The sequence below is a fragment of the Dipteris shenzhenensis genome, chromosome 11 (genome assembly GCF_047967505.1).
Source record: "Dipteris shenzhenensis isolate YYH24624 ecotype China chromosome 11, Dip_SZ_1.0, whole genome shotgun sequence".
Taxonomy (NCBI): Eukaryota; Viridiplantae; Streptophyta; class Polypodiopsida; order Gleicheniales; family Dipteridaceae; genus Dipteris; species Dipteris shenzhenensis.
Window position 1 is genome coordinate 17,820,163 of NC_141606.1, and position 27,781 is coordinate 17,847,943.

General features: G+C 44.1%; 1 protein-coding gene across 2 annotated transcripts; it reads left to right on the top strand.

Moving 5' to 3' along the window:
- Positions 1 to 499: 499 nt before the first annotated feature.
- Positions 500 to 27,339, top strand: LOC147896700 (FKBP-like peptidyl-prolyl cis-trans isomerase family protein). 2 transcript variants are annotated; one of them, XM_087381751.1, is made up of 6 exons: positions 503 to 981; positions 17,953 to 18,023; positions 18,138 to 18,224; positions 21,302 to 21,451; positions 26,528 to 26,587; positions 26,691 to 27,336. In XM_087381751.1, exons 1-6 carry the CDS (start codon positions 690 to 692, stop codon positions 26,751 to 26,753), a joined length of 723 nt encoding a protein of 240 aa, XP_087237877.1. In that variant the 5' UTR covers positions 503 to 689; the 3' UTR covers positions 26,754 to 27,336. The 2 variants fall into 2 exon arrangements, with proteins under 2 accessions (XP_087237878.1, XP_087237877.1); XM_087381752.1 differs by lacking the exon at positions 21,302 to 21,451 and having other exon boundaries at positions 500 to 981; positions 26,691 to 27,339.
- The last annotated feature ends 442 nt before the right edge of the window (positions 27,340 to 27,781 follow it).

Genomic DNA, 27,781 nt, shown 5'->3' on the forward strand with positions numbered 1-27,781 from the left:
AGATATTGCCATATGATATAAATGTGTTAATAAGTAATTATATATTTATAGTATTATTACATTGACAGTGATTATGAGGGATGTTTCTTAAAGGAATTATTTTTTAACACTTTTTTAAGGTAATAATAGGGATACAAAGGGATGTCTATAAATAAGAAAATTTATATTGTGTAGGATGTCTATAAATAATAAAATTTATGTTGTGTAAAAATGAATGAGTGACTAGTCTATATATTTTTACGATAAAGGGATCTAGTTCTTGTGAAAATAAAGTGTAAAAGCCATGTTTTCTAAAGAAATATAATTTTTTAAATCTCTTGAAAAACACGCTCGGATAAACCTGCTCATAGGTTTTTGCTCATAAAATTGACGCATCCAGGATGTGGAGCAGTGATAATCCAGGGGGGTGGGCATTTGCTTGTGTGAGCTAGCTGCCCACATTCGATTCCTTAGAGTAGAGAGGGTAGCTTCTTCATGATGCTTTGAGCATCTTGCCTATCAGGGTTGCCAGAGGCTGGGAAGCCCCACTATAGGCCTACAAACAGATGTGCTCCAAGTGCAGCGGGCCTACAGATGTCCTCTAGTTGCATGTAGATGAAGAAGTGGTGCCTCAAATCCTCTCCCAAAGTTAGCCACCTCTATCATTATCGTCAATGCCCACAATCTACCTAGTGTGATAGGTGCTAGTGATGGCATTTGCATCATGTTGTGTGCCACTGCTCTCTGCTTCTGCTCCTTCCACTGGCATTGATTTGGCTCGGCCTGGCTCTCCAATCCCTTCTGCATGTACATCTCTCTCGGTTTCTGAGCTTCCTTGCTCAATTTCTTGCAGAGATTCTCAATGCATCGACCCACCTTGTTCCAGAAGATTTTGGAATGCCTCTGCCGTTGCTATCGCAGCTTTAGCGTTGGCGCTCCCTGCCCACGCTCGAGATCGCAGAAATAGAAAGAGCATTCCCGTCGAGGACTACCAAACAAGCAGTAAGTGGGCGCCGCCCAAACTGAAAACTTGCAGGAGCTTTGCTTCGGCATTGTCCTCACTCTTTGTTTCGTGCAAGGATTTTTCAAAACTGTTCAATCCTGGGACGATAGGGACCGCACTAAAAGCAAAAAAACCTTTCGATTTAGCATCTAAGCCATCTTGCCTGCTCCGGTATGAGCTTTGCCCGAATCAGGCTTTTCTAGGATTAATTGGAGCAAGTACCTTTTCCTTTGCTTAGCTTCTTTCTTCGGAATGCCAACTACTTTTTATGCTTGAAGGGTGTTCTCTCGAAAGTTAGCCCTCTATAGTTTGAAAATCCTGGAGGTGGGCTTCGTGTGAAATGAATCAGACCTTGTAGTACTCAGTTAAAATTCTCTCAGAAGATTGATAACCGTGTTCCTTGCAGAGGAGGATGTGACCTTATGATAGGAAAGTTTTAACAGCAGTTAAAAGATTATTATCTCCGGGGGTTCATGTTCATGGCTTACCTATCGAAGACCAGATGTTAGATAGCGTTATTTGTTACGCTATCGGTATACTAGCACAATACATGTAAAAGCCAAGCAAGTACAAAACAGCTTTTTAAGAATCTATGGGCTGCGTGTATTCGCCTAAAATTCCTTTGTATCCTACATAACTCAATGGATCTAGGAGTGGGCGTTTTCTTAATGCAAGTCTCCTCCCATTGCTCAAAATAGTCCTTCACTCAAAGGAAACAGCCAACGTGATAGCTCGGCTAGCATTTTAAGTTTGATGTTGCAAAGCGAGTTATAAATGCATCCAGTTTGTTGTTTATAGATTTATGTTGGCGATTGGATTTTGCCTAGATTGTTTTTTTCCCAAAGAACTTTCTATTAATGCTTGAGAAATAAGATGGCAAAACCACTATGGCCCTCCCTTAAAGGATGAGAGTGAGGTAATACTAAAGAAAGGCAACCTTTCCTGCCCAATAGCAACTATTTTCATCAATGGCACCTCCCATTTTGCTCCGACAACGGGCCAATGGGTAGTCAGCATGGGCCACGATCGAGAAGAAATATGTAATCTTCAGTGGGGGGAGGCTAGTCCATAGGCGAGACTAGAATGTGGTAATGACCTCATGGGGCACCTGCTAATGTTGCTTTCTCAAAGGGATCCAAGCTGCCCCATTGGGTGAAGACGACGACGACGTGTGTAGTGTACAAAAAAAGATTATCCTTTGTAATCCGCTCGGAGTGCCCTTCTCTACTAGGCCAAAGGTACTCACTGGGATCCCACCCTACCTCTCGTAGGGGGTCTCCCTCCCAAAATCAAAGCTACCACCGAGATCGATCATGCCCCAAAGTGATTCATACTGGGTCACTAGTTCACCCCTTACCCAGACAACCCACTATAATATATTGCCACTCAAGCATAGCTAGGCCCCATCCAACTTTGGGTCTCCCTTTGTCTCTCTGACTGAAGAAAATCCCCTGGCCCCACCCTGTAGTGCATGGGGCAAGAAGCGCCGATGACTCAATGCAAGAAGTGCCGAGGACTATGCATGAAAAGGATCCTTAGAGGGCACCCCGTCTAAAGAACTCTCCATACGGAGACGTGAGGCTTTGTGTGTAGACCAATCGTTTAAGGCTCAGGTATGTTGGTGTCGATCTCCAACATCCTCGTATCCACCCCTCTTAGGTGTGAGGGGACTCTTGTTTACGTGTCTCTCTTTCTTGAGGAAACCGACTCCATTCTTCAAAGGAACTAGCTAGATGCTCGAGAAGGGGTTGGTGCTTGAACTCCTTACTATATCGAGAGCTGGCTCTGATAAGTTCACAAGACAAGTGCTGCCAAACCCTATGTAAACTCCTCATCAATGGTGATCCCTTTCTTGTAAGGGGAGCCATATATGAGACCATGCAATTGTCCTTCCATGCGGGGGGTGTTCTTGAGAAGTCCTTGCCGAAGCAAGAGCTTCCATAGCTTTTGAACATGGGGTGAGGCCATGCGCTACAAGCTTGCTTAACAAGGCTCTACTGTGCATCTCTACATTGATGATACCAAGTCCTTCCTCCACTTGGGGCAAGATCACCATTTCCAAAGCTACTTGGCTCTTGTGTTCTAGGTACCGTTGGATCCTTCCAAAGCTACTTGGCTCGTGTGTTCTGGGTATCATTTGATCCTTCCCACAAGATATTGTGCACCAAGCCCCTGAGGTGCCCCATGCATCTCCTATGAAAGCATCAGCAAAAGGCTATGTATTAGGCAATTGCCAGGAGGACCTAGTTGGCCACGTGGGCCTGCTAAAGAGAGTTTGGCTGAGCTCCAATAAAGCAGCTTGCGACTCTGAGGTCAGGCAGGGGGTACTTAGGTTGTCAGGTGGGCATCAACATTTCATTTGAGCAACGGAGAGCCCCGGTGCTAGAGAGTGTACAGGCGGAAGCCAAGAGGCCCCCCGGTCCAAAATCCCGTGAGCTTATCAATTGCTGTGAGGAAATTGACGGATTTGGTCCAGTTAATCTTGGCCTTGGATGCCTGGCTGTAACCTCAAAGGCACCCCAAACTCCCTCTAAACTCTTAGCAGTACCCTTCACAACAAGGGCTAGTGCCAAAACTCTTTTGGGAGGGGCTGCCTTGGGCGAGGCTTCGGCCCCGAGGACCAACAGATAAAAGGGGGGCCTGCTGGCACCGTGGGAGCCATGCCCTGACCCATTAAAGGGGCAGGTTGGGACTGTGATGAGGAAGCCGAGCTTTGGCTAGAGTCCTAGGAAAGAGTGGATGCTGTGAGGTGGGAGAAGCAGGGAGGGGGAAGTCGAGGCTGTTAGGGTGGGGAGGAGGGGAAGAGGAATGATAACTAGGATATCAACAAAATAGGCACATGAGCTCTACCACTGTCTCACTAGCCTGTAGAGCTATTTTTCTAAGTGGAAGTGTGAACTCATCTGTACTGAACTGAATGACTTGTAGCATGCGAGTGATGATGGTGCTGAGAGCCTCGTTGGGTGCCTTTGCCCCCCACCATAGCGTATTTGTTCTATTGATATGAAAAGAGTGCTGCCTTCCTGTTGGGGCGGAGTGGAGAGAGGAAAACACTTATTCGTTACTTCTTTACAACTAGCGAATATGGGGACACTCTTGCTGTAAATCCTTACTGAATTGCGGAGGCTTGAAGCTCTGCTGGGGAATGGCCCACTTTTATAGCGTCTCTATAACTGCCATTTCAGCGACTTGTCTGTAGCTGCAATTTCTGCTAGATAAAAATGAACCCTCACATAGAGGGTATCCCGCAGCGGAAGACTGATAGTTAGAATTACATGTGGAATTACTGATAGCCCAGGAATTACACGCGGAAGTGTTTCACTATGGAATCAATGCTTCGTCAAGTGTGTGTACTTCACAACATTCATGTGTATGTGTAGACTAGCAAATAGGCTGTCCACAGAGACAAATATAGAAGCAACACTTGATATTTTTGTCGTCCACAAACTGGACAGGATATAATACCAAAAGGTTGTACTTCTAAATGCCTAGCACCTCTAGATCTCTGAGCCCGCGTGCTCCACTGAGCATATGTAGATTCTCTGTCCAAAGGATCTCTCCACCTTGCTGTTTGGAACCTCAGCCTAGGTGGGCTGCCACTCAAGCTCAGTCTGCAGTTCTTCTTCCAGCTTGGTTGACCTCCTGGTTGTAGGCCCAACTGTTGCTGGTCTTCCTGCTCCTGTCTGCTCTCTGAGGGTTGCTCTAGATGATTAGCAATGGGGGCTCAAGTGCCCCCTTTTATAGGCCCAAAGGGTCCTGCAAAATGGCTGACCTAGTAGGGGGATGAACCGACCCCCTTTTGGCTGACTTGGTTGGCTGAACCAACCCTAACCAGCTGACCTGCTGGTCGGCCTGGTTGGCTGGCTCCATGCCCTGCTGCGCCATCATTCAGGGCCTGTTGCAGGCCATGTGCCTGCCCACTACCCTGCTGTACAATCTTGCCATCAAGGCGCCTGCTACCTAGAGCATCCCAGCCATGTTGCTGCTCTTCAGTCGCCTCTTGCCAGGCCAAATCCAGGGCTTGATGTCCCCCGCCATCTTTCCTGCACAAAGTGGCCATCTGATGCAGCCTTGGTGCTCCAGGTATATCCTCAGAAGTGCTGCCCATGTGGCAGCCCCATGCCTCTCTTCACTCTCTGGTCCCCCCCCCCCCCCCCCCCCCCCCCCCCGCCGATGCACACCTCATTTGGGGGCTCACAAGTGGGGAGGTGACCATTCATATTCCAACAATTTCGCAGATGGAGCAGTTTGTAACTGCCATTTGACAAACTCGCCTGGTCTGTGAGTTACAGACCAGATCCAGGCCAGATCTGAGCCTATAAAAGGCCCTGCCCTGCTCTGAGCACTGCCAAAGTTTATTGCAAGGCCTTGGGCCTGTTCAGGTGCTGCTCCTGTGTGTGGAACTGCTGCTGTTCTTCCCGCACATGCTGATGTCTTTGCTGCTAGTCTTCCTCCTGCAGTTGTGCTTCCCATTGCAGGCTGCCATGTGGACTGCTGGAACCCTAGATCAGCCTTGTCTGTTGTCCACACCTCATGCTGCCACATAGGCAGCATGCAGTGGGCTGAGGATGCCCATGAGATAAATTACAATCACCACCGTTTTTTATTAACATGTGAAATGTGTCCAATAGATGAAGCAATTGCTTTGCTAAATCTTGCCGTTCTTACAAAACTAATGGTTTTCACTTTTTTTTTTTTGGCCACTACCTTACAGAGCAGGGCCCTGCACTGCAAGTCTGGGTCAAATCAATGATATTAAGACCCCCTTCCTTAGTGGGGAGTACGAGGGTCTCTCAAGCCACCCTGGCTATGGCATTTGCTGTCCCATCAGGTCCACTCCACAAAAAGTTTCTTATAGGTCTCTTGAGCTGACTGATACTGTCTTTGGAGCAGCACCAAAATGAACAAACAAACCAAGCAGTGGCCAATAACACCTGGTTGACCACCACAACCCTAGATGCCAAGTCTAGTTTGGCCGAACTCCAGAAGAGGAGTTTTCTCCTTATGGTCTCCAACACAGGAGAAAAGTGCTTTGCAGGAGAGACGCCCTCACCTACCTGGCATCCCAAATACTTGATGGAAACACCCCTTTGAATCCATGTGAAACCAAAATCAGCTCCCTAGTCTGGAGTGTCCTCATCGCTGATCTAAAAGCCATTGGATTTGTGCCAGTTGATATGTGCCCCTGCCGCCATGCAAAACAAATCTAAAACTATCCTGAAAGAAGTGAGCTTCTGGGGTGTGGCATTAAAAGAAAACAGCCGTGTCATCTGGCAGCTCACTGTCCAAAAGCTCATCTTCTTGCTTCAATGGAAGTCTCAGCCTAACAATATCAGCCTTGAGATCTAATGCAGATACCCATAGCTTCAGCGGCAAACAAAAAGAGAAAGGGGGCTAAAGGGCATCCATGACGGACTGATCTAGAGATCTGGAACATGTCTCCCCTAACTCCTCCAATAAGTACCTGGCTGTGGGCTGATCTATAGAGAGCAGATACCCCTCTAATCCAAGCATCTGTGAATCCGAAACGAAGAAGAGTTCCCTCCAGAAAGCTCCAATCTACCCTGTCATAAGCTTTCTCAAAGTCTAGAAGTAGAATGGCTAGCCTTGTGCCACTGTGCATGGCCCACTCAGAAGCCTCCCAAAATGAGAAGATGTTATCAAATATGCTGCCATGTACAAAGCCCTTCTGCAAATCATGAATGAGGTCTGGAAGAATGGGCTGCAAACGAAGGCTGATTGCTTTCACCAAAATCTTGTACAGAGTGTCCAATAGAGTGATGGGTCTCCATTGGTGCAGCCGCCTTTTGGAATAAGATAAATGAGACCCTCCGTAAGTGAGTCAGAGGCATCTCACCGGAGTCCCAAACGCCCTGCAGGGTTGAGGTAATGTGATCCCCAATCTGATCCCAAAAAGCAATGAAAAAAGGAGTCAGTCCATCTGAACCTGGATACTTGCCCTTGTGAAGGGCAGTAAGAGCAGTCCTGAATTTTGTGTTGGTGAAATGTGCATCAAGTGAGACTCTCATATCAGGTTTCACCAACATAGGTATACACTGCCAAATAGCATCCCTACCATCATCTTTGGCTTGCCTGTCTGGATCTGTTGTAAGAAGGGAGGTATTGAAATTTGTAGCAATATGCATGACAGCATCAGGATCTGTTTGTAGAGAATGCTGAGAGACACTTTCTCTACTATGTCTGGGGTCAAGAGTAGAGAGAAAATGCTTATTGACTCAGCCTCCGAACTGAGTGCAGAATGACCCTTTGGCATGAAAGGCATACTTTGCTCTCTGGTGTAATAGTGTTTGATGTTGAGCCCTTGCTGCAGCAAGGCGCTCCTGAATCCAAGCATCTGTAGGCCGTTTCTAATCTTCTCTTTGAAAGGCTGCCGGTTGCTGACGAATGCCAGCCTCTCACCTGAGAATCTCACATCTCCTAGTGCTAGCAACTGAGTGATAAAAGTCACTAATATCAGTGAGGGCTGAAGCCACATGTGACGGGTGAGGTTGTCCATCTTGTATGTGAGAATCCCAAATCTGCAAAACATGCTCCGTGAGGCCCTCCTTTGCATAAAGGGCATATGGAATCCTGATACTGGTAGAGTGTCCTCTCATCCGAGGCTCTGAAACCATCAAAACAACTGGGAAAATGGTCTAAAGTGGACACCCCAGTGCTAATGCATACTAACCCACTGTCACGATCTGTGACGTATTCCTTTCTCTTTCTAGACTTATGGATGGTTTAATGAATGGACACTTGTGGAAGGGTATGACCTTTCGACGGGACACTTGCCCTTTCGACGGGACACTTCCTAATGAGGCACAACCCTTCACAAGAGACATTCTAATGAAGAGACATTCCTATTGTAATGTACCCTCTCATCAAGGGTCACACCCTTCACAAGGGGTACACACCTCTTCATGCACATACCCTTTGGAGTTCACACCTTTTCATGTGTGACTCTTCACTCTCTATATAAGAGAGGCCAAATTGTTTGGATGACAATCACATCCACCCTACAGACATTCAAGCAATATAATTATTCCTTGTTCTCTGCTATCTCAGTCTCTTTTCTGTTCCTTAGCACAGTTCTAAATATAGTAAATCTAGGATTTCTTACAGTGGTATCAGAGCAAAATTCGCTCCTGCCTGTAGGAAATGCCCCCCACCTTCTAGCACTGATCTGATACATTTTTGCCGCTAGAAGGACATCCGTGCACATAGTGCATGGAAGAGATGGAGAGGATGAGCGTAAAATTTTTAAATGCCTAAAGTCATCCTGGCCTCTCCATCTCCCTCACATCACAAGTTGATGTGAATGGACACGACCAAAATCGTGTCCTTTAAGGTGCTTGGGCTGTCCCAAAACCAAGGGACGCGCCTTTTCCACCATGGGACACACCTTTTGGTGACGAGTCTCGACTCCTCACTCATGGGACATACCCCATCGTGGGCAAAGGGACATACCTATTCATGCAGGGTCGCACCCCTTTTAACAATAGGGACACATCCCCTCATGAACAGGTGCACCTATTCCAAGGGTCACACCCCTTCGAATAGGCACACCTCCTAGGCCCAAGTACCTACAAAAGGGTACCTAGAGGGGTAAAAAGGGACAAAAATTAAACCCATCCCCTACCCCTAGGTTTACCCTAACTACCCTAGGGTTAACCCCCAAATTAATTTGGGGCAAATAACCCTTTAGGCAGCCCAACGAATCGTCGCAACATTCAGCCAAAACAAGAAAACTGCAACGTACGAATCCCGGACAGCCAGCCTGCGCAAAGACTACGTCAGCCTTACGGCCGTACCCTCCTGCGTCATCTCATCCTGCGCCCCTTTCGCAGCCAGCCGTACACAGCGCCATTCAGCCGTACATTTCGCGCAGGCAGTCCGTACGAATTTGGTGCAGGCAGTCCGTACAGGCCGTACAGGCCTGGCCCGTACACACCGTACGGACAGTACAGTACATTCCTTCAGCCTACGCTGCCCAGCCCTGTTTCGACATTTGCGCTGCCAGTCCCTGTTTCCTGCCAGCCTTGCCTCGCCCTTTTCGCTGACAGACCACTCCTTATTTGCAGCCCTGCATACCAGCTTTCTTGACAGTCTGCTGCCCTCTGCTTGTTTCGCCATTTATACCCTGCCAATTCAGCACCAGTTGCCACATTTCTCGCAATGAAGACAGCCCGTTGACAGCCCGGACCAGACCAGCCTCGAGCACTCCTCGCAAAACACTGCAACATGGACCTCCGGACAACGATTTGCAGCCTTCTTCTACGCAATCACTTGGCAGATTAAAGTATTGCCAGGTGGAGTCTTTCCAATCTGCTTTTTCAGGATTCTTTTTAACAAATTACAGCAAATGAAAGAATCCACATTAAAGCATGGAAACCCCTGGTAATTCACCCGGCCATTCAAGGACACCTCAGGCACCTGCTACTACACAATATCGTGTTCAAATTGCACAGCCAGCCCATTTTGGAGCCTTTGCATCTTGGGTCTTCTGTGTCACGTGCCCTCCGAGTGACTTGGATCACATCCTCTACCTTCTGCGTGAGGCACCTCAGTTACATTATTTCCTCAGCACAGTACAGGTTGTGTTCCACGAGACACGAAGATATCCGGAACACGATATTCCTCAGGAGTTTGCTGTTCATTTTTGGAGAGAGTTTTACCCTTCACCTTCGGCATCCCCAGGGTACTCTCCACCTCCTTCAGCTCCCCGATATCCTCCTCTACAGGGTGTACCTTCTCCAAGTCAGTATTTACATCCTGAAGGCACTCCCTCCCCTGGATATCCTCCTCTTCCGACAGCAGCTCCTTACCCTTTTTCAGATCCGTGGACTCTGCTACCTACCCCTGTCTTATCACGAGCAGTAACACCTTTTTCAGAATCTCTAGTGTTACCTCCGCCAGGACCTCCCTTACCAGATTTCCACGGGTGGTTCCATCCTGCCTCGCCTGCCCCCTCCAATATGAGCAACCTCAAGGAGCAGCCCGAATCCCTCTTAAGGGATGATCCAAACTAGAGCGCAAGTTCGCGCTTTTCTTACTGGGATTTCTGACATGTCGCACCGCTCGCGTGAAGCCTCTCCCGAGATTAAAGAATCAAGTCCCAAAAAGACCCCTGAAGGCAACACCCAAAGTGAATCTCTATTGCAACTTCAAATATCTCAGCTTCAGGACAGCATCTCCGACCTGGTTCAAAAAGTTCAACAACTCCAAGATTCTCGAAGTCCAGCACATACAGAGGACGACGTGACGCAACCCGACGGCGATGCGGACTCTTTTCCCCCCGAGGTAGAAAATACTGAACTGCGTACTCTCTACCGATTACTTCAAGCTTCCAAAACAAAACGACTTAACGTCAAACTTCTGGAAGCCTACACTGGTCAACGTAATCGCCGAACTGTTGACCAATGGCTCGCTAAAATGCGCATGTATTTTGACACTGTTGACCTCACGGAAGGCAAAAAGATCGCCTTGGCAGCCTCCCTCCTGAAGGATACAGCATTTCTATGGTGGCAAAGACGCTTAAAGGACGGAAAAAGTGTGTTAACTTGGGAACGTTTTGAACACGTGCTCCGTAAGCAGTTTGTACCTGCCAATGCGGACTTCCAAGCACGGTCAAAACTCTGACAGTTGGAGCAAACGGGTTCCCTGTCTTCTTATATCTCTCAGTTCACCACATTGGTGCTAGAGATTGATGGTTTAACTGAGGATGATCGCCTTTATGCTTTCATCTCAGGCCTACAACCCTCGTTACGCATTGATGTTCTTAAAGCCAATATCACCACCACAGATGGCGCTATTGCTTACGCAGAGCGCATTACAGATTTCCTCAACACAGGGAAGCAGAGTGCTAATCGCACACAGAACTCTCCTATGGCCAAAGGTGCTCGCCCTCAAGATAACACCAGGTTTTGCAAAAACTTTGGTAATCAAGGTCAGCGACAGTCTCAAGATCCCCAGAAGCCTCAGAAATCATTTGCTGGATTCCAACAGAAGCACTCTCCCAAGGATCGTGTTTCTTCTTCTTCACAAAGTCATTACCGACATCCCCAACATAAAGGTGCGGCCACTGACAAGAAGAACAACTCCAGCTCAAAAGGACTTTGTACCATCTGTACCGGCGACCATAGATGGTTCGATTGTCCCAAGCGACCAAAGCAAAATTCTAATATGGAACCTAGCACTTCCCCAAAAGAAGATGCTACCTCAGCACAAGACAAGAAAGGCAAAGCTGTTCGAATGGCGAATACCATCCACCTGAGCCTTGCCAGTAACCCCGAACCTTCCCTGGCCACTCAAGTACTTTGTGTTCAAGGATCGATTCGTGGAACAACGGTCACCATCCTCATTGACAGTGGCTGTTCTCATAATTTCCTAGCCAGTTCTGTGGTCGAAAAACTTCGGTTGACCACCAGTCCTAGTCTCATGGACTATCAGATTGAACTCGCAAATGGAACAACTTTCTTGTGCAACACCAGGATTAAAAACTTGTATTTTCGCATCCAACATTATACGGACAAGTTGAACTTCGACATCATGCCTCTTTCTCGGTACGATGTCATACTCGGACAACAGTGGCTCTACGACTATGATCCATCAATCAGTTTTCGCAGCCATACTATCCAGTTTGTCCACCAGGGAAAACTTATTGAGCTAACTGGTTCTAGGGACTTCCCTTCAACCCCAGTTGCCTCTGCCCTACAAGTAAAGAAGTGGGTTCGTAAACGCCAAGCAAAGACTTCACTTCTGTTGGTTACGGCAGTCGAGGAGACACCAACAAAGGATCCTCCTGAATACCTCAACCAACCTTTTTTCCAGCCTTACCTGGATCTTTTTCCACAGGAATTGCCAAAGCAGTTACCACCTCGACGGCCAGTGGATCACCCAATTGAACTTATTCCCGGCAGTAATTCACCGTCGAAACCTCCTTATTGGGTTTATCACACTCAAAATGAAGAAATCCAAAGACAGGTCACCGAGCTACTCGACAAAGGTCACATTCGGCCCAGTCGCAGCCCTTTCGGATCTCCTGTATTACTTGTGGAAAAAAAGAACAAGTCTATGCGCCTCTGCATCGACTACCGAGCCCTCAACAAGCTCACTATGAAAAACAAGTATCCATTGCCTCGCATTGATGACCTCTTCGATCAACTTTTACATGCAACACACTTCTCCAAGATTGATCTTCGTTCAGGTTATCATCAAATTCGTATACGAGAAGGCGATGAGTACAAGACAGCTTTTCGAACAAAGTATGGACACTATGAATGTTTGGTCATGCCTTTTGGGTTAAACAATGCCCCGGCCACATTCATGACATTAATGAACGACATCTTCAGGCCTTTCCTCGATAAGTTCGTCATCGTTTACCTCGATGACATCCTTGTTTTCAGCAGAACCCTACATGAGCACAAACAACATCTTCACCAAGTTTTTGAAGTTTTCCGTGCAAATTCTCTCTACATCAACATTGAGAAGAGTGAGTTCTTCAAGACCCAACTCGAATATTTGGGACATGTTATTTCAGCTCAAGGTATCTCTGTGGATCCCAAGAAGGTCGAGGTAATCCGAAACTGGCCTACTCCTAAGAATGTTCATGATGTCCGCTCTTTTCTCGGATTGGCAAACTTTTACCATACAAAGGTCTATCAGTTTTCCGAAATCGCAGCTCCTATGTCCGAATTATTTAAAAGCACAGCAATTTTTCAGTGGCTTCCCGAAACAGAGTATAGTTTCCAACAACTCAAGCAAGCACTCACTACCACACCAGTTATGGCTATTGCTGACCCAAATCTTCCATTTGAGGTCATGACCGACGCTTCCGACATCGCTACAGGAGCAGTCTTAATGCAAGAATGCAGAGTTATTGCTTTTGACAGCCATAAACATTCTGATATCCAAACCCGATATCCGGTCTATGATAAGGAGTTTCTTGCTGTTGTACATGCTTATCGCTCTTGGAAACATTATCTCATGGGTGCCGACTCTGTGGTCAAGACAGACCATCACTCTCTCAAGTATATTTTTACTCAGCCAGTCATGAACGCTCGACAAGCACGCTGGGTTGAGTTTTTGGCCAACTTTCACATGACCATTGAGTACATACCAGGACTACGCAATGTAGTTGCAGATGCTCTCAGCAGGTTACCTCTAGCATCAGCCATGGTAATCTCTACATTATCTGTGGATGTTCCGAATTCATTCAAAGGAAAGTATTTCAATGATAAAGACTTCGGCACCGCAGTACAGGTTCTTTCCAAAGATCAACCTTCGACTTCCGAACAAAAGATTTTCTCATCCTATTCTTATACGGACGACCTTCTGTATTATCAAGATCGCGTCTGTGTACCACATGACAAGGATGTTCGACGTCTTTTGTTAAAAGAGCATCATGTAGTTCCTTATGCTGCCCCTCCAGGCATCAATAAGACTTATCGGTTACTCAGTGCAACATACTACTGGCCTCAGATGAAAAGAGATGTCATCAACATGGTTACATCTTGTCTATCATGTCAACAAATGAAAGCAAGTCGACGACTTCCAATAGGACTTCTTCAGCCTCTTCCAGTTCCAACTGAAAGGTGGGAAAGTATTTCCATGGATTTCATTACAACACTACCACGATCCTCCAGAGGTAATACTCAGATTATGGTAATTGTTGATCGATTGTCCAAAATGGCACACTTTGTTGCTTGCAAAAGCAGTGCACAGGCCCCGGACATAGCCAAACTCTTTATACAACACATCTTCCGACACCATGGATTACCCAAGAATATCATATCTGACAGAGATCCTAAGTTTACCAGTCACTTTTGGATTTCACTGTTCGAATCTTTGGGTACTACTCTACTGTTCAGTTCAGCTTACCACCCAGAATCAGATGGACAGACTGAAAGAGTCAACCAAGTTTTGGAAGAAATGCTTCGACATTATGTTCAGTCACGCCTAGCAGCCTGGGAAGAGTATCTACCACTCCTCGAGTTTGCTTATAATAACTCTTTCCATAGTGCCATCAGCATGACTCCATTCCAAGCAGCTTATGGACACACTCCGATTGTACCAACAAATTTTGTACTTCAACATCGCGTGGCCCTAGCTGATCAACTGGTTCAAGAAATGCAAGACATTCTACTGCAAGTCAGGGATCATATGCGAAAAGCGCAAGAGCGGTATCAACGGTCTGCCAACAAACATAGACGTCACCTGGAATTTAACACTGGTGACATGGTGCTATTATTTGTAGCCCCACATCGCTATAAGACGGTTAAGTCTGTGTTTCCTAAGTTGCGACCAAGATACTATGGACCTTTCCGGATCGTCAAGAAAAATTCACCTTTAAGTTATAAATTGGAATTACCACCATCATGGGGTAAAATCCATCCAACATTTCATATTTCTTGGCTAAAGACGTACATTCCAGGCGATGAAGCAGTTCCTCCTGCAGGTGATTATGTCCCAGAAATCGAAGACGATTATGTTCTCCTTATTCCTGAGCGTATTCTGGACCATCGACAGCGAGAGACTCGACATCGACTTATCACGGAATTCCTTGTTCTTTGGCGAGATCTGGACGACTCCGACGCTACTTGGCAGTCCGATGAAGACTTACAGCAGTACCCTGATCTTTTACAGCAGTATTTTCAGAATCTACCATGATATTTTCTACATCGGTTCATTTTCTCCACCAGGGTCTTCTTTTGAGTGGGAGGGGATGTCACGATCTGTGACGTATTCCTTTCTCTTTCTAGACTTATGGATGGTTTAATGAATGGACACTTGTGGAAGGGTATGACCTTTCGACGGGACACTTGCCCTTTCGACGGGACACTTCCTAATGAGGCACAACCCTTCACAAGAGACATTCTAATGAAGAGACATTCCTATTGTAATGTACCCTCTCATCAAGGGTCACACCCTTCACAAGGGGTACACACCTCTTCATGCACATACCCTTTGGAGTTCACACCTTTTCATGTGTGACTCTTCACTCTCTATATAAGAGAGGCCAAATTGTATGGATGACAATCACATCCACCCTACAGACATTCAAGCAATATGTGCATGGATAGGCATTTGCACTCTCTTGTTTGACCAAGAAAACAGGAGTGACTATGGCTGAGTGTGAAAAGCATCATCATACCAAGCATCTCTGCCACTAAACTGAAATAGGAAGGCATTCCATGTGTCTTTCCTTGCTGCAGATTCCGCCTCTCTTCATCCTTGTTTTCAGGTCGCACAGCCACGTGTCCTCCGTACTGATCCGTACATATGCTGATGTCAATCGCTTTTCCATGCAGCCATCTCTTGCTGGTTTCCCTGTGCAGTCCTGTCCTCTCCAAGCATGGACAGCCTCTAGAACCTTCTCTGCCAGATCTTCCCTCCTGGTGGGATCTCCTCTGCCAGGTACTTTCCCTCTTTCTTTGCTGCCCATGTGGCAGCTTCATGACCCACCCTATTATCCTATGGTCCACCCCCCCGTGCACTCCCCATTTGAGGGCTCATAGGTGGGGAGGTGGCCAACCCTAATCCAATAGGTATGTACCCCTTGTGAGATTTCAAGGATAAACTTTCAAGTATAAACCACTCTTCTTCATGGCCCTTCAACATCGACATATTGTAACATGAACAAATGTCGATTGCCACTTATTAATCGTGTCATGGGAGGTGTTGTTGATTGAGAATGCATCATAATCTACATATGAAGTAGGTAGCCCCTAATTGTCCCTATATTGGTGAGATAATTAGTGTTTTCCCCCTTAAGTGCCCTTCCAAGTCTATCTCTAATAATGCTTGATCCCGTAGAAGTCCATTACTATTGCACACAATTGTGGACACCCAATTTTACTACCATTCTGTCATTTGGCAAGTGGGAGGTGCATGTTTAGATGTTTCAGATTCAGTTTACTATGTAGATAAGGGTGTGCTTGTTGGGAGAGCCAAATGCCAATGCAACTAGCAAAATGGGGACTTTGATAAGAGTACATGGCATTAGTCCGAAGAAGTTTATATCTAGTGGAGACTGGAGTAAGTTGCCACCTACGTTGGAGTTGATGCCATGCAAAGCTCATATAAGAAGGCTCCTAGGACGAGGAAGAAGTCAACCAATGTCCCTCCCTTGGAAACCCTGGAAGACGTCCATTGAATAGTAGACTTTGCAAGGTAGTGCTTTGAAAATCAAGAGTGTCCCAAATTAATCGGGCTCTCCTATCCATCAAAATGGTTTCAAATAGCGAGGTGCTAACAATGAAGTGCTTTGGGGGAAGGAACATGACATGGTAGGTTTAGCGAATGCGATCTGTCCAGCCCTACACCAATGGTCCTAGAATCCTAGCCATTGATTGTTGTTTGGGACTCCCCCAAGTTAGGGTCAATTCTCGCTCCTCCTTAGGTATCAAGGCCGCTAGAATATGCCGAGCTTAAGAGAGGGTGATGCAAGGAGTCCCCTTGCCATCTCTAGGTGGCATAAGCGTGCTATATGGATGGCCCAAAAGCTAAGTGGGTCAGCTCTGTCTCTCCTTGCGGCTTAACATATTGACCCAACTTTCCTTGAATTCAATTAGTATTTGTTGAAATATGTCAAGACAAATACCAAGAAGCCGCCATGATCCTTTATTATCTCAATGAGAACATGTCCACTAGCACTTAGTTTGTCTTTAACAAGGGGATTGCCAATGCGTTATAAGATGTAGTATTGGATTAAAGGACATGAGAAGCAATGGGATAGCTAGGGAGCTTAGGATCATTGATAGAGAACCATATTACCACTAAGCGAAAAAGATCAGGTTGTCCTTACTCAATGGGACTGCGTTCGAGTAGTTGCGACTCTTGATTGAACGTAGACTCCGGCTGAATGTGAAAAAAAGTCCTTAAAAAGAGCTCAATATCAGTAATGTCTTATATGCAAGGCAAGGCTGGCATGTGGCCATTCCTGTACCACGATTGATCTCAAGAATCTAATGTATTCGACAAGGAATGAGGGGCGAAATGGAAGGTTGGAATAGTAGAATCAGGGCTAAAGGGAAGAGAATTCAAAGACTTGCTCATTTGTAAGTAATAGGCATTTTCTTTCTTGCTTTTTATTGTTATTATTATTATTATTATTATTAGATTTCTTTCAACAAAAAAATCTAAAATTGTATAATTGGATATATTCTAGTCTTACAAAGGTATATATTTTCTTTTGCAAGTGATGCAAAGAGAGAGATAGAGGGAGGGTATTTGGATGGGAGCCCTCAAGATTATGACTCGTATGCAGAGTCTTCAGAGGGACTACACTTGGAGGGATGGTGGCTTGGTTGACTGAGGGAGGACATGCGTTCCAGATTGATGAGATCTCCCTAGCTTACTGGATACAGGGTCAGAGCATTCAAAGGATAGAGCTCCATGAGGCGGCCCGCGTGATAGCGTGGCTCCTCTGGTAGTAGCCAGTATCACTGCGTGGAACATTTGGATTGCTCGCTGTAGTCTGGTGATGGGTGAGCATCCGGTTCCATCCTCGGCTACCTTGGTCACCATCTACACCCTCTGCTCCTCGTGGGTGCGTGGGACCCCAGGTTCTAGGGCGGTTGTCGCGAGGCGTGCTCGATTGTGCAAGGCTTGGCCTGTAGGAGTTTTCTACATTTTTACTCCGCAAGGGATTCACTGGTTGTATAGTCCCCCCACTTGGTTGTTAGCCCTAGTACCAGAGATCCCCTAGGCTGTGAGCTGGGTTTCTTTGGAACAGGCCGGTTTTTTCTTTCAGCCTTTTTCCAGTTTTTTCCATACTCACCACCTTCGGGGTTGCTGTTTTGTATGAAGTCTTTCAAGCATTAATAGAAGGTTCCTTTATTTGGGAAAAGAAAAAAAAGAGATAGAGGGAGGGTAGGGGTATTTTAACTGCTTTCTTGCAATCAAGCCCTGTAATTGTATTTTACTGACAAAGCTATATGAATTGATGTTATAATGGTGAGTGGCAGGTGGTGGTCTGAAGTTTTACGATTACATTGAAGGCAAAGGTCCTGTGGTTGAGAAAGGCCAAACAGCATTGGTGAGAATGAAAGTTGTTGTCAAATTTATCTCATGGCTTTTTCTGTGTAGCGAGAGTTAGATGACTTAATATATCTTGCCTTTGCAATTTGTATAAACATATCCATTTTTGTAGGTACATTTTGACTGCATTTTCCGTGGCATTGATGCTGTTTCAAGCCGTGAATCTAAGCTTTTGGGTGGAAATCGGATTATAGCACAGGTACTTATTTATCCAAACACATTCTTTGTTGTTCTTACAGCCGATTGTTGTGGTCTTTGTGCATCGTAAACATTTTATTTAGAGCCATTACCATATCTGTACCTTCTTTCCTTTGAAACAAGGATGAGTCTTCTTTCAGTTGAGCTGCTGAAGTTTTTTTGGGGCGGATGCGCAGACTCATCAATAGACAATGAACCAGCCAGATATAGAAGCTATCAAAACAATATCAAAAGAAGCAGACTAAACCCTTGGCAGGGATTGAAGCTAAGCTTGCAAATATGTCTGAGGATGATTGGAATGAGTTGGATGCATTAGCAAAGTCTACTATTAGACTTCATCTTGCAAAGTCAGTTTATTTCACATTAGTAAATGAGCAGACTACGGAAGATTTATGGAAGAAATTGTGTGCCACTTATGAGAAGGAAACTGCCTCTAATAAAGTTTACCTAATGAAGAGGTTGTTTGAGCTGCAGATGAAGGAAGGGGTCTCCATTGCTTCTCACTTGAATGAATTCAATATTATTTTCAGCCAGCTTCAGGCTCAGAAGATGAATTTTGATGTGGAGACTAAGGCAATATTTCTCTTATGTTCATTGTCATCCTTATGGGATACCTTTCGTACAGCTGTTAGTAACTCTGCACCTGGTGGAGTACTGAAATTTGATGATGTTGTGGGTAGCTTGTTGGTCGAGGAGATTAGACGGAATTCTATGGATGGCAACAAGCAAGATGCAGCCTTAAATGTGCAAAGGGGCAGATCACAGTTCAGGGGGAAGTCCCAAGAAAGAGGGAAGTCTCATAGCAAATCCAGGGCACGGAACATTGAGTGTTACCATTGTGGTAAGAAGGGCCATATGAAAAAGGATTGCTACAGGGCTATAGTGTGGGATTTTCTTTAGTCCAATATACTCAGTCAAAAATTGGAAGAAAGCTACATCTCTATATTAAGAGCCTTACTTATCAAACAACACTGCTCTGATTGATAGAAGGCTTTTGCTTCCAAGATGATCCTGTCATAGTGTGTTGGACTTGTATTGGTGCTAATTGGAATATCTCGGCTAGAAGCCACTTGTCAAGGTGCACTCATCTATCCCCAACGATGATGATGTGTGTGTCTCCATCATAAGTATAAAGAAGCTCCTCAATGCCCTTTGCATTGCACACATCGTGCCAGGAAGGTTTCACCATAGCTTAAAGAGCATTTCTGTTTAGCCTCTTCATTGAAGTTAGAGGATGCTGGATTAGTTAAGGACTTGCTAGTTGCAAGGATAGCAGATGCACTGATTGAGAGATAGTATCACGTTCAATATGAGAGGCACCAAGCATGTCACTTTTAACCCTTGGAGATCAATTGTTTGTTTGACGGGCAATTCAGCCTCCTTAAATTGTAAGGGTTAAGATTAACGGTGAAACAGCCACAACCAGGCCAAGTCACTTCTAACCTTGAAGGGATTACAACTCCAAAGCAGGATTCTTGGTACCGCGGGACAATCCCACAAAACAACCCATAGGGGTTTGAGCTAGCTGTCCACCTCCCAGCCAAAGAATCAATACGGTGATCCACCCCTGAGCTGAGGTTTGGACCACTGCGAGAGCCAGCCAGCCTCAAGGTTAAGACATGATTCTCATACTACATGTCCCTTAATCTAGCTGCTGCTCCCTGGCCAGCAGATCTACATTCAGAGGAGGCTCTAATTCCTTGGTCCTTAAGTACTGAGCCCTTAGCTCATACTTACAGGCTTAGCACAGGCTATCTTTAGCAGTAAGTCCTAAACTAAGGCTGATTGCGTAAAGTAGCATTGCTTTACTAGATTCATAATTTTTATCTAATTAGCTCTGCTAATCCTGGGATAGCCATGTCGTTCTTATTCTAGCCCAACTTACGGGATCTAAACCTCATCCATGCTAGCTCTAGTCTCAAGCCTAGGTTAGACTACGCCCTAACCCTATATCCAATACAAGCTCATAGTTAGCCTGGCCTTGACCCTAGACAGTCCAATCTTGGTTAGGCCCTAGTTATTCCAGTTATGGACATAACAAAAGGGGTATGGGCTATATGAGATCGAGGGTCTGGGAGAAGGATCAATACAAATTTGCAACCGTAGCATTGTAGCCTAAAGCAATACTTGTAGCAAAAGCAATTGTTCTAATGCTGCCCACTTTGGAAGATATAAGAAGAGATGCATCAATAATGCAGGTACATGATGAAATTTGCTCTACTGTAGCTTTTGGGCTTCATATTTTAGGCCTTGCATTTCCTGAATCATATCATGTTTCTCAACCTTTTGGCTTGTGAACTTTAAAAACGATTATGTTTCTATATGAAATAATATGGAGACTTTCAAACCATAATGCTCATTCTTTCATTAATGTCTACAAAGGGAATGTGTGATGTGATAATCTGAATCTGCATAATGGGGCACATTTGTGTCTCTACCCTAATTGGGTAGTGCTTGGTGATGAAGAGAAGAATGTGGACTACTTTTTGATTAGCCTTCTTCTTTAGTCCTAGCCATTGTCACGGCTGAGTTTGCACTTCACATCTGGAGTGCTGAAACTCAGTACGAAGACCTTTGTATAAATAGATGCTCAAGTATGTGTGGGTGTGGATTTATATGTGTGTTTATACTATACTCTACACCCACTGTTGGGCAGGGATGTCATAGTAGCTAGTCCCTACTATGCGTGATGGAGTTTATGGTTTTCAACCTTACGAGTGACTATAATGAGATTGAAACTGCTCTTTGTGTTGTGTTTTTAGAGATGTGTTTGTGCATGTTCCTGGATTCATCTAGACATAAGTGCTTGGTGATGATTCAGAGAGTAAAAACTATCTTTGGCAACAGATCCCTATGTTCTGTCAATTTGTAGGTCTCTTAACTGACTTTGTGGCCTTTTTGCTTCAGAAGTCACATGAAACATGTATTACTTGGGTAGTTGATGTTCTTCTATGTAGAGCAAAGTTCACGTACTTACCATTTGATTTATTGATTTTTCTCTATTGATGGAGGTGCATTCTTATTTGTATTGTCTACTAGTCTTGTCAGGTTCTTTCCACTGAAACTACGGTTTTGTAGCCGTATGAGTTTGTTGTAGGTTCAATACCTGGCAAAGAGCGGAAGCGTGATTTTGTTGAGAATAGCAATGGGCTTTTATCAGCACAGGCTTCACCAAAGCCTCCTCCAGCCCTGTACACTGTTACAGAGGGCATGCGTGTAGGTGGCAAGGTAAGATATTTTGTGATCTTTTATGCCGACATGTGGGTGCTTTCTGCTTCTACCCTTATTGCTCTTGAAAATACCTTGGTTGTTGACAATGAGGATTTCTTGATTGGAGAAGAATCTATCATGTGCCAAAATCAGAGAATAGAACGCCATGATGCAATCAGAATAGAGGAGCCTGACAGGAGCATCTTTTTCACAGAAACAAAATCACAGGCAGACTTCGTGAACCTTATTATTTCCTAGATATCTCTCTCAGATAGAGTTGGCTAAGCTAGGCACCATACTTGTATTTGTTATGTAGAATGGGAGGAAGAAATAGAGCAGCTTTAAAAATAGACCTGATATAACAAGCCTCTTCCAGTATGCATTAAATGCTCTCATTCTACTTTCTATTTAGCATTCTGTGCTTCGTTGTCATATTGCCTAATGTGATATTTATCAGACGTGCTGATGATAATTTCGTGGAGATTAGGTGCATAAGTAGGAATACGAGGATAAGATTGGGCATGTTCCTGAACTTCTAGAGATATAGATGTCGATCATCAACCCTTTTTGAAGTCCATACTAAAGATATGGTATAAAATACAGTTCCAAACATATATTCCTTTCAAATACTGAATTTCTTTACTCTGTTATATCTCCTCAGGGCCTATTAGTTGCAGACATCTCCTAACAAATACCACACCGCTCTTCGTGTGGCGGCCCTTTGTCTTCCTTTTCCCTTGTTGGCCCTCATCTTTTCTGTGGGCCCTTATCAATTTGTAGATATTCTCGGTACATCGGCAATGGATAGCATCCATGCCATACCAATCCATTATAGCAGCAGTAGTTTTATTAATTTACTGCTACTAGTATATAGAACGGAATTGAACATGTCGGACATTAACTGAAGGGAAATACAACATAGAGATCCAATGGACAACAATGGGAATGCTATATGGAAGAGAAAAATTGGGATGAGTACTATCTTTATCAAGAATAACAGCTAGAGTTAGGGGCTGGGTCTAGAACAGAGCAAAGGGAACTGTCTTTGCTTGGCAAGATCAATTGTAGGAGACCTAGTGGTAGCTGATTTTTTATCCACAATAATGAATGTCTGTCTGTTTTTAGTTTTACCTGGCTGGTTACCTTTGTAAAGGGTGGTTGTAAGGTAACAGAAAAGCCTCTAAATGCTATGTGGCAGGCTGATAATATTCTATTCAAGCTGAATATTTCTAGATAAAGACTTAAGTAGACCAATTAAATAGGATATTCTAAACATCCCTATACAATAGTTGACTGGTTCAAATAAAGTAATCCTTATTTATGTTAAAAAGGGTATAATAGCTTCAGAATGAACATGAGCAGCTCTCATCGGGATAGCGTCTCAGGTAAAAGTTGTTTTCGTTTCTCATGGGAGACATAGTTCTGCACCCATTTTTGGGTGCTGATGACATCGGTGGGGATGCCATAGTAGCTTTAATCCCTGCTATGCCTGATAGACTTTATCCTTGTGGTGACTCTCATGAGTCTGAAACTGCACTCTTTGTTTTGTTTTTAGAGGATGAGGCTGGGCATGTTCCTGGATTCATCTAGATATATATAATCAGCAATTCTGTGATACCCTGATGGGATGCTGGCTCCCACAATGACTCCACCTCTGAAATTGAATCAGTACTCCATGTATACCGTACATTTTGGTTTACTATCTGTAAAGCCTTGATCTATTCTTGAATATTTTATGTGTACAAAGTAACATCTGGCCAATGTGCTTCTTGAGGAATGGCTTGTGGATACACTGTTTTCATAGTGGATGTCATGTCGAGCTCTAAAGTGCATCTCCTGCATCTCTAATATCTACATTCCAGCGAAGTATTGGCACCGTCAAAATATAAGGGTCAACTCCTTGCTTGTAAGACCCCGAATGAGAGAGCATGGGGGAATTATGAATTGGTGTCATCTGTGTTAATTACCTTGAATGCTGTCCTCAAAGTCCATAGTGCAGAATCATGTATCTAATCCAATCTGATCTGTTTTCTGAAACTAAGCTATCTTCTTTGGACTTACGAGCAAAATTTTCTTTGAACTCTCTGCTTGACCATTTTTCGGTGGATAATATGTAGTTGACTTCTTATGGACATCATATGCATCACGATCAGTTTCTTTATGACCTTATTCAGAAAATGCACTCCTTGATATGGAAGTAATTCTATAGGACATCCAAACCTGGTCATAATATTACGGTAGAGAAGTTTAGCCACATTGTTTGCTTTATTGTCTTTCAATGTAGTGCCTTTGCCCATTTTGTAGAATAACCAAAATGTATATGTTGCTGGTAAACCTGACAGGGGGCTTTGATTAAAATTCCAGCAGTAAAAGAATCCATCTTTGCTAATCTACCAGACAATTGTAGCATATTCACCAAATTGATCAAAGTCTAATGGTCTACATGAAAAACCACCTTGTTTCCTATAAAATAATGCCTACATTTCTTGAAAGAATAAACTATGCCTGATGCTTGTCTTTATGTCATTAAGTAATTCTGTTCTGTCAAAGTCATAACTTTGCTGGCATAAATACACTCTATTCCAGCTGTTAACCGTGTCTTGCATCCGTATTGCTCCTATGGCCACTGTGAGGCATTTATCAAGGCAGTATAAGAGCTATTACCAGCATTCGCTTCAGCAGGTTGAATGCCTTCTGCTGCTTTTCAGCACAAACAAAGCAACTCCCTTCTTGATAAAGTTTGTTTAATGGTTTACGGATATGAGACAAGTACCTTAAAAAATCTGTTATGCTGTTTTATATGGCCAATAAATCTCCCCAACTATTTCAGATTCTTTGGTGTGGGGGCTTCTTGAATCACTGCTATCGCTGGCCATAAGCTCTTGATATAATGTATCCCAAAAAAGACTCCTCTCTTGGCTGCGAAGGCACATTTTCTAGGATTCAGACTCAATCTAGCCAACTGGCATCTTTCAAAGCAGAGCCTTAAATGTCTAAGATGGTTTGCCTCCTTGCCAAACATATTGAAATCATCTAGAAATGCCCTCATAAAATTAGTCAAGAAAGGTTCAAATTCTTCGTGAAACCATTTTTGAAAAGTTGGTGGGGCTTTTTTAAGACCAAAAGTCACAACATTGCTTGCATATACTCCCCATTCCATGACAAAGGCTGTCTTATTTCTATCTTGTAGAGCCATTAAAATCTGATTGTATCCACTAAAGCCATCTAAGAAGCTGTACATCTCATGGCCTGGATAGTGCATCTAACATTGTGTACAGAATGGGCGATCTGTAATTGTTCTAGCATTCGACTACCTGTAGTCCACACAGATTTGAAATTTACCATTCTTTTTAGGCCTGATAATTATAGGTGATAGCCATGTAACTTCATCCATCGATAGATAAATCCTACTTTTATAAGTTGGTCCAGCTCCAGAGAGAGGTGGGCATGTAGCGGGAGATAGACTATCCTCACTCTCTTGAAGACGTTAATACACCTTTCTTTCTTTCTTTCTCTCTCCTGCTCAATACATTGGCCAAAAGTCAACATGTTTACTTTTGACCAAAAAGTCAACTTTGTGTTTTTGACCTGCGATGATGTGGCGTTGACTGTCTGTTGATTGTGTGCTGATTGTTGACTGCGCAAGGCTGCTTGCATGGGTGTACGGATGCTTGCGTGGCAGTTGACCGATTGCTTGCGTTGGCACGAGCTAGCATGGCCATTGGCTTGTAGATGCCCGTGACAGGGTAGGTGTGGGGGAGGCTAGGACAGCCTTTTCTACCAAAATTTACAAATGTCTTACCCTCTCCAAGCTTATTTGCCGATCCCTGTTGAGCTCCTTATCCTAAAGGGTTGGGAGTACCCATCACCACCTCTTTTGAATGATCTACCTCATGCACTTGATGGGACACAGCTGCCCACTAGTCTCCTTTTTATTTCTATTTGATGTAGAGGCCCTAGAAAACTTAATAGGTGTCTTGTGGCCTGCAATGAGAATTGCTTGGAATGCTGAGATCTTATTCATTGATTGTGTTGAGGAGCCTATATGTCGAATAGTGCCTACCAAGAAGATAAAATCTACTTTGTTGTATGCCTTCTTAAAATCGAGAAGAAGGATGTGAGCTCTTGTTGTGCCAATCTATGCCCTCCGAGAAAGTTAAATTTGTTATTAATGATACTTCGCTTCTGAGGTCCTTACAAAGTTTTGTTTGTTTTTGTGGACCATGTATGATGTTTTGGAGGAGTGGATGAATCCGCAAGCTAAGTTTTGTAGGCCATAACATTGGCGAATTATTGATCCTATCTCTTCCCTTGGGGAGTAAGGAAATCCATCCAGGGAAAGGATGACAAGAATTTGTTTTGAGTCAAAGATCTCCTAGAATGCCAAGTAGAGACGGGGTGCTAATCCAATCTTGGTTGGAAAAAGTAACGAACTATAGAGTTATTACCTTTGGGATAACTTTGGGTTAGGATTAATAAAAGATTAAAAAGAGTGGTAGGTAGAACTTGGGTCCTAGATTAGGACATCCATGATGGTCATGGACAAGGGTTCGAGACTTTTAAGTAGGGACATGCTGTGGCAAGCCCCCCCACACATCCATCATGGATGAAGAGAATGGTTGCCGCCTTGCAACAAACCATTGGCTAGGTGCCACACAAGCATGCACTCATGATTTCACTCACTCTAGGGCAGCCAATCAAATGTAGGGAGTGCATCTATGGCATATGTTTGATGCATTTTGATTGGGCTTATTGTATCAATGTGCCACATGGGATGGGGCCGAAGCCCAGGCTTGTGTGAGAAGCCATTAAGAAGCTACTCCCTTCTCACCTCCTTAGCTAGGGTTTGTCATATGTTAGGTTCATTATGTGTTTGCAATAAGTTGGTGCATTTTCAATTTGCATGTTACTCTATATCTTTTGCCTTAGGATGTTTTCTTGTAAGCATGCAATGTTCTTGTTTGTTTACTTTCAAAGAGAAAACTTCATAGCTAGTCTGTGCATGTATTAGCTTACACTACCGCAAAGACCATGGACATAATGAAGAACAAGTTTCAGTATCTTAACTATTTCCTTTTTTATGTTTTCTTGCAGCGCACAGTAATTGTCCCTCCTGAAGTAGGTTATGGGAACAAAGGTTCAAATGAGATTCCAGTAAGGTTCTTCATGGATGCAATGTCATTGGTTTGAATCATTTTGTGAAGAAGTAGTAGTTTTCTCATTATTTGATTATTTGTGGCTTTTGGTGCTTCTGCAGCCAGGTGCTACCTTCCAAATGGATGTTGAGCTTCTTGAAGTTAAAGGTGTTCCTTCGAACTAGGCTTATCAATTTGCAATATCTAATCCTTTGATTGCGTGCGTTATGGATCTTACATTTTGTAGGTTCTCATAAATTGAAATACTAGTGTATATTCTACATAATGTATGACAAAATTGAAAGGGTAAGACACATACGATTACATTGTTTCCAATAAGTGGGAAGTCGTTAGTGGTGGAGATTGTTTTCGAGTGGGAAGAAGGGACACACTAGGATGTATTGCAAGTGAATGATAATTAAGCTGAAAAGCAATTTAGAGGGCTTGTATTGGGTAAGAGTGACATGGAAGATGCCAAGGGGAAACAAGCCACATGGCAGCAGCACAAGCCTCAACAAGACCAAAATAGGCCCAAGAAAAAAATAAACATTTACGTCTCGGCGGTTGCCGTAGTCGTAGTCAGGAGCAAGCCTAGGGCTCGGCCATGTGTCATTCTATGAGTTCCCACAAAGTTCCTTCTTAGTTCTTTTCTCCCTCCATGCCTTCAGTCTATTGAACTACTCTTCTGTCCCTATGTTTAATTCCAGACGGATAAATCCAACTCTCATGTTCACGTGGCATCAGCATAAGCCACGTCTTATTTTCTTTGTTATTTTCTAAGGCCAACATTTTTTGTTCTAAACAGCTCAGAATTAGGATCAAGCACTAGGTATGAACTATCAAGAAGTGTTATTCCAAGCATCATTTGGGATATCTTTCGCATAAGTGGTGCACACACTGCTACACACTCATATGAACAGCAAGCACGCATTGCAGCAGCTGTGTGACAAAATGCTAGATCTCACAACTAAAAATTGAAAGATTAAAAAAATAATGGGATAATCCCAATTCTTGTAACATTTTTTTTCAAACATATATTTATATCAAGTGCCCATATGAGTCCATTTTGAAGCCAACTTCAATGGCAATTAAAAGCAAGTTCCTTATCATTGTAAAACCTATAGCTTGAGTTCATCATGGCATCAATATGTCAATTCAACTAAGTAAAGCTTATTTAAAGGTTGATCAAAAGCAGGACATGTTTGACATGAGA